Raw genomic sequence first — 7,500 nt, 5'->3', positions numbered from 1 at the left:
TCTGTGTGTGTGTGTGTGTGTGTGTGTGTGTGTGTGTGTGTGTGTGTGTGTGTGTGTACAGTACAACTGCCTCAAGAGAACATTCAGCCTAACATACTGAAACGGTTTTTGATCAGTTTGTCTTCGTTGAGTCTAACTTAAAACTTAAAATGCGGGCCTGTGTGTGTACATGTATGCATGCGTCTGTCTGTCCGTGTGTGTGTGTGTGTGTGTGTGTGTGTGTGTGTGTGTGCACGCGCGCGCATGTGTGTGTATGTCTGTGTGTGGGCGTGTGTGTTTATGCATGTGCTTGTATGCGTGCGTGAATGCGTCTGCTTGTGGTCTACAGTCAAGCACCTTCAAGCACCTGCTCCTGTCCCTGTGTTTGTTCCACGGGGTGCTGCTGGAGAGACGCAAGTTTGGGGCCCTGGGCTTCAACATCCCCTATGAGTTCACTGACGGCGACCTGAGGATCTGTATCAGCCAGCTCAAGATGTTCCTCAACGAGTACAGCGAGGTGCCCTACAAGGTGATCCACTATGAGTTTTCCTTTTCTGTTTGCCCAGCTTAATATAAGAATAAGAATAAGAATAACTTTATTATCTCCAACTGGAGAAATTTGGTCAGGTGCATTATCACAACATAAACAAGTAAACAACATGGAGACCATAACTGTAAAAGTCAACAACAGTTTTTACGAATATTACGAAGACAAATGTAAAAGATATCACCGTTTCATACATAAATCCACACACTGCAGGTAATAACTGGTATTCTTAATGTAAAAACAGAAAGAATTAAGAAACATTATTTTGAATATAATTATAAGCACAGCCTACTATATTGCACATTGATTATAATAGACAGATAGAATAAGAATAAAGATAAATTGCGGAAAACCACAACCAGATAATCAGCACGCACCCGCACCCACCCACCCACCCACCCCCCACACACGGTTTACTTGATTAAACAAGAGTAATAAACATATGTTCTCAAATAAAAGCATTTAACATATTCGCTTTTAAAACATTGGAATTAATTACATCGTAATTATTAACAGAAATATATTTTGAATATAGACGTCAGCATTAGACATATTCCATTGTACGTTCATTCTGCATATTGCACATTATTCATCCTACATATTGCACATTCATAATAACCAATTGTCACGTTTTTAAGCTCAGTAACACACACACACACACACACACACACACACACACACACACACACACACACACACACACACACACACCACAACTAGAACAACGTACAGCCTATGATGCACGGACTTTCACACGTCTCACATGAGAGTGCGCGCGCGCACACACACACACACACACACACACACACACACACACACACACACACACACACACAGTTCTCAAGAATTTAAAAGGTGGATTGAACGTGGAATAAAAGTCTTCAGAGCTCTGGATTTCAACTTAAAAGTTCTGTAGCGTCGTCCTGATGGCAATAGCTCATAATACTTTGCTAAAATATGGATGTCGTCAGTTGCTGTCTGCCTGCTTTTTTAACCACTCGACTTTCATACAGCTCTTTCATACTAGCTTGTTTCACAATTTTACTGCATACACTCATGACATCGTTCAAAACACGCTTACGCCTCACTCCCAAACTTCCATTCCAGCACATAAATGAAACTGTGAGCACGGACTCGATACAACATCGATAATAACTTTGAAGAATATTTGAATTTATACCAACATTTCTAAGCTTCTGTAAACAAAAAAATATAGATTGACATTTCTTATGAATGGAATCAACATTTCTGTCAAAAGTCAGCTTATTGTCTAAGATGGTCCCTAAATATCTATATTCATTGACCCTCTCCACTGTTTGACCATCAATAACAAGGTTAGCTACAGGCAAGGGGTCTTTCCGAAAATCTATTAACATTTCTTTTGTTTTCAATACGTTGAGATCCAGATATTTTTTCTCACACCAGAAACAGAACTTTTTAATTTCACTGAAATAAATAGCATCAGAGTTGGACAGATCTTCAATTGCTGAATCATCAGAATATTTTATGACAGGAGTTTCCTCCGTGCCTCTGCAGTCATTTGTGTACAGTGTAAAAAGAACAGGGACAGCACTGTACCTTGGGGTGCACCAGTAGAAGTAGATTTTAGAGAAGAGTGGGCAGAATGAAAGCGGACGGAAAGAGTAAGCTTCGGATCAGCATCCATGCCTAGCAGTTTGAGGGCAAGGAGATGAGGTTGTATTGTATTAAAAGCAGAAGAGAAGTCAACAAAAAGGATACGAACAAAAGATCCCGTGTTATTCAAATGAAGGAAAGCATTATGAAGGAGAGTTAGGATGGCATCGTCAGTACTTCTGTGTGCTTTATAAGCAAACTGAAGAGAGTCAAGCTGCTGTTCAGTGAAATAAAGATGTCGGAGAATAATTTCATCACTACTGAAGTCAGGGCAACAGGACGGTAATCATTTAGTGCGGCTGGGTTCTTTTTCTTGGGGATAGGACAGATAGTAGATTTTTTTTTCCAGATGCGGGGGACAGAGCAGTCCTTCAGAGACCAGTTGAAATTTTTACAGAACACGTCACACAACTGGGAAGCACATGTTTTCAGTAATTTTCCGCAGATATTGTCGGGGCCAATTGCCTTCGTGACATTCAGTTTTAAAAATAAAGATTCAACAACTTTTGCATCGATCTCAAAGTCTTCACCTGTGTTCCTGTCTTTGATCTTTTCCCTGCAACTATGAGATAACACTGTCCAGTTCCCTTCCCAGATCATTTCCTTTCAAAGCGACAGTAGAAATCATTCAGTTTATTTGAAAAATCAATCTGTTCATCCTTTTTTCATTTTACAAGCTACTGTTTTCCTTTTCGTTTCTCCAGTGATAATTTTTTAACTCATCCCATGCATCTGCCATTTTTCCTGTCTGAAACTTTTGCTCTACTTTTGATTTGAATTCGCTCTGTCCCCTTCGTAATTCACCTCTAAGATTCTTTTGTATCAGTTTCCTATCCTTCTTTTTCCATGACTGAAACGCTGCCTTTTTCTCGTTTAAAATTGTTTTGAGAGACTTCGAGATCCATGGTTTGTTGTTGGGGAAAAGTTTAATTATTTTTGTCGGAATTATCATGTCTTCACAGAAACTGATATAAGATGTAACATCATCAGCTGCTTCATGAACATTCTCACATGGGTCAGTCAACACACTCCAATCAGTACTATCAAAACATCCTGTTTGTGTATGGGTGTACGTGTGTGGGTGTGGGTGTGTGTATGTGTGAGTTTGGATATGTATGTGTGTGTGTGTGTGCGCGTGTGTGTGTTTGCGTGTGTTTGTATGTGTGTGTATGCGCGTGTGTCTGTGTGTGTGTGTGCGCGCATCTGTGTGTGTGTGCGTTCGTGTGTGTGTGTGTGTGTGTGCATCTGTGTGTGCGCATGTGTGCGTGCATGTGCGTGTGCATGTGTGTGCATATCTGTCTCTGTGTGTATCTGTGTGTGTGTGTGTCCAGGTGCTGAAGTACACGGCTGGCCACATCAACTACGGGGGCCGTGTGACAGACGACTGGGACAGGCGGTGCCTGATGAGTGTGCTGAGCGACTACTACCACGAGGGAGTGGTGAACCCGGACTACATCTACAGCGCCAGTGCTGTATACAGACAGCTGAACCCTGAGTTCCACCTGGAGGTGGGGATTGTGTGTGTGTGTGTGTGTGTGTGTGTGTGTGTGTGTGTGTGTGTGAGACAGGTAGTACGTCTACAGCGCCAGCGCTGTGTACAGACAGCTGAATCCGGATTTCCACCTGGAGGTGGTTGTGTGGGTGGGTGTGTGGATAGGTGTGTGTGTGTGTGTGTGTGTGTGTTTTGTGTGTGTGTTGTGTGTGTTTGAGACAGACAGTATGTCTACAGCGCTAGTGCTGTGAACAGACAGCTTTATCTGGAGTTCCACTTGGAGGATGGGAGTGTGTGTGGAGGAGGGGGAGAGAGGGATGTGTGTGTGTGTGTGTGTGTGTGAGAGGGGTGGGATGTGTGTGTGTGTGTGTGTGTGTGTGTGTGTGTGTGTGTGAGGCAGTAGGTTGAAGCGCTTTGATGTCAGAGTAGGACTGGGGGTAGACTACCTCTGTTCCCCAAAGGAAGACGATAACTGCATACCCCCCCCCCCCCCCCATCCCCCCTCTTAGTATTACTCATGATCATGCAGAACAGTCAGAATGGTCTTGTATGTGGGTTGTGTCTCTGTTTTTTGTTGTTGTTCTTTTGTCATTGTGCAATAAAATGACCCCAAAAACTGACAGATGGAAAAAAAGGAGAAAAAAAGGATAGAGGATGAAGGCAGTGTGTTGGAAGTACGACGGGGAGAGATGTGTAGGTAACTGGGGGTAGAGTAGGACAGGTGAAGAGGGGTAGGTTACTGGGGGTAGAGTAGGACAGGTGAAGAGGGGTAGGTTACTGGGGGTAGAGTAGGACAGGTGAAGAGGGGTAGGTTACTAGGGGTAGAGTAGGACAGGTGAAGAGGGGTATGTTACTGGGGGTAGAGTAGGACAGGTGAAGAGGGGTAGGTTACTAAGGGTAGAGTAGGACAGGTGAAGAGGGGTATGTTACTGGGGGTAGAGTAGGACAGGTGAAGAGGGGTAGGTTACTAGGGGTAGAGTAGGACAGGTGAAGAGGGGTATGTTACTGGGGGTAGAGTAGGACAGGTGAAGAGGGGTAGGTTACTAGGGGTAGAGTAGGACAGGTGAAGAGGGGTATGTTACTGGGGGTAGAGTAGGACAGGTGAAGAGGGGTAGGTTACTAGGGGTAGAGTAGGACAGGTGAAGAGGGGTAGGTTACTAGGGGTAGAGTAGGACAGGTGAAGAGGGGTAGGTTACTGGGGGTAGAGTAGGACAGGTGAAGAGGGGTAGGTTTCTAGGGGTAGAGTAGGACAGGTGAAGAGGTGTAGGTTACTGAGGGAAAAGTAGGACAGGTGAAGAGGGGTAGGTTACTGGGGGTAGAGTAGGACAGGTGAAGAGGGGTAGGTTACTGGGGGTAGAGTAGGACAGGTGAAGAGGGGTAGGTTACTAAGGGTAGAGTAGGACAGGTGAAGAGGGGTAGGTTACTAGGGGTAGAGTAGGACAGGTGAAGAGGGGTAGGTTACTGGGGGTAGAGTAGGACAGGTGAACAGGGGTAGGTTACAGGGGGTAGAGTAGGACAGGTGAACAGGGGTAGGTTACTAGGAGTAGAGTAGGACAGGTGAACAGGGGTAGGTTACTGGGGGTAGAGTAGGACAGGTGAAGAGGGGTAGGTTACTAGGGGTAGAGTAGAACAGGTGAAGAGGGGTAGGTTACTGGGGGGGGGGGGGTACAGCAGACATGTGCAGAAAGGTAGGTTACTAGGGGGGTACAGCAGACGTGCAGAAGGGTAGGTTACTAGGGGGGTACAGCAGACATGTGCAGAAGGGTAGGTTACTAGGGGGGTGCAGCAGACATGTGCAGAAGGATAGGTTACTGGGGGGGTAGAGCAGGACAGGTGCAGAAGGGTAGGTTACTGTTGGGGTACAGCAGGACAGGTGCAGAAGGATAGGTTACTGGGGGGGTAGAGCAGGACAGGTGCAGAAGGGTAGGTTACTGGGGGGTACAGCAGGACAGGTGCAGAAGGGTAGGTTACTGGGGGGTACAGCAGGACAGGTGCAGAAGGGTAGGTTACTGGGGGGTACAGCAGGACAGGTGCAGAAGGGTAGGTTACTGGGGCGCAGAGCAGGATAGGTGCAGATGGGTAGGTTACTAGGGGGGTAGAGCAGGACAGGTGTAGAAGGGTAGTTTACTGGGGGGTACAGCAGGACAGGTGCAGAAGGATAGGTGAATGGGGGGGGGGTACAGCAGGACAGCTGCAGAAGGGTAGGTTACTGGGGGGTACAGGAGGACAGCTGCAGAAGGGTAGGTTACTGGGGCGTAGAGCAGGACAGGTGCAGAAGGGTAGGTTAGTGGGGGGGTACAGCAGGACAGGTGCAGAAGGGTGGGTTACTGGGGGGTACAGCAGGACAGGTGCAGAAGGGTAGGTTACTGGGGCGTAGAGCAGGACAGGTGCAGAAGGGTAGGTTACTGGGGCGTAGAGCAGGACAGGTGCAGAAGGGTAGGTTAGTGGGGGGTACAGCAGGACAGGTGTAGAAGGGTAGGTTACTGGGGCGTAGAGCAGGACAGATGCAGAAGGGTAGGTTACTGGGGGGTACAGCAGGACAGGTGCAGAAGGGTAGGTTACTGGGGGGTACAGCAGGACAGGTGCAGAAGGGTAGGTTACTGGGATGTACAGCAGGACAGGGCATGGAGTCACTGTGTGTTGTTCTGTTTCCAGTGGGAGAGGAAGGTGGGAATGAGGTTGGTGTATCAGTGTACGTAAAAATGGTAATGTATGTGTACACATTCGAACCACACGTGTGCACGTAATGACCGTCTTTTGTATGAAAGTATACACCTGCACACTTAAGCGCCAGGCAGTCACAGTGAGAAGAAGAAACACCAACATCACCATAATAATAACATTAATAATAATAACTCATTATATGATAATCATCATCTTCACCATGACACCACCACCACAATATTAATAACAATGATCATAATAAATCGTTATTGTTATTACGGTGGGCCCTGTTAACAGCAATACATGGAATACATCCGTTCCCTGCCCATCAACGACACGCCGGAGATCTTCGGCCTGCACGACAACGCCAACATCACCTTCGCCCAGAACGAGACCTTCCACATGCTGGAAGGGCTGGTGGCTCTGCAGCCCAAGACAGCCTCCGGTGCCGGCAAGACCAGAGAGGAGGTCTGTGTTATTACTGAATTACTGGATTGCTCCTACTTATTATTTTATTATTATTTTTTTTTATTTCACTTTTTTTTCTTTTTTTTTTTTTTTTGGTCGCAAGAGATTTCTCTGTGTGAAATTCGGGCTGCTATCCCCAGGGAAAGTGCGTCGCTACACTGAGAGCGTCACCTTTGGGTTTTTTTCTTTCTTTTTTTCTGCCTGCGATTTTATTTGTTTTCCGATCGAAGTGGATATTTCTACAGAGTTGTGCCAGGGACAACGCTTTTGTTGCATTGCTGTGGGTTCTTTTACGTGCGCTAAGTGCATAGTACACACTCCAACACTCCAGCCAACACTCCAACAGTCCCTGCAACCCAGTAGAGCGAACAATCCGAAAGCGCAATCCCAAAAGCACGAACTTTTGGACAGTCCAAAATCGCATGTTAGGACAGACCCAGACCTGACTATATATTGTCCAAAAGCGCGCTCGTAGAGTAAATTGATTGGTTGCCCTTTTGTGTTCCGGCGCTTTTTGCATGTCATTCTCGTGCATGGTAGGCAAAAGAGTGGATATTCCATTCGTTCAAGCTTTTTATTATGTTTGCGAAGGACAAGAACGAACTTTCAGACAATACTCTATGTTTTCAAATTATGTCAGAAAAAAATCTGGCATGCAGTTATAGCAATTATCAATTCCACCGTATGTCTTCATAGACACAGAAAATACTTGTAC

At 45.9% G+C, this 7,500-nt stretch overlaps 1 protein-coding gene across 1 annotated transcript in view; it reads left to right on the top strand.

The window, feature by feature from the left end:
- LOC143298154 (dynein axonemal heavy chain 1-like) overlaps nt 1-7,500 on the top strand; it is a 164,998-nt gene that overhangs the window by 147,642 nt on the left and 9,856 nt on the right. The window contains exons 72-74 of the mRNA XM_076610887.1: nt 329-508; nt 3,493-3,669; nt 6,615-6,785. Of these exons, the coding sequence (XP_076467002.1) occupies nt 329-508; nt 3,493-3,669; nt 6,615-6,785 (528 nt within the window). The remainder of the gene's footprint in view (nt 1-328; nt 509-3,492; nt 3,670-6,614; nt 6,786-7,500) is intronic.

This window comes from Babylonia areolata, chromosome 23 (genome assembly GCF_041734735.1).
Source record: "Babylonia areolata isolate BAREFJ2019XMU chromosome 23, ASM4173473v1, whole genome shotgun sequence".
In the NCBI taxonomy this organism is placed as follows: domain Eukaryota; kingdom Metazoa; phylum Mollusca; class Gastropoda; order Neogastropoda; family Buccinidae; genus Babylonia; species Babylonia areolata.
This window is presented reverse-complemented; position numbering and strand designations above follow the sequence as displayed.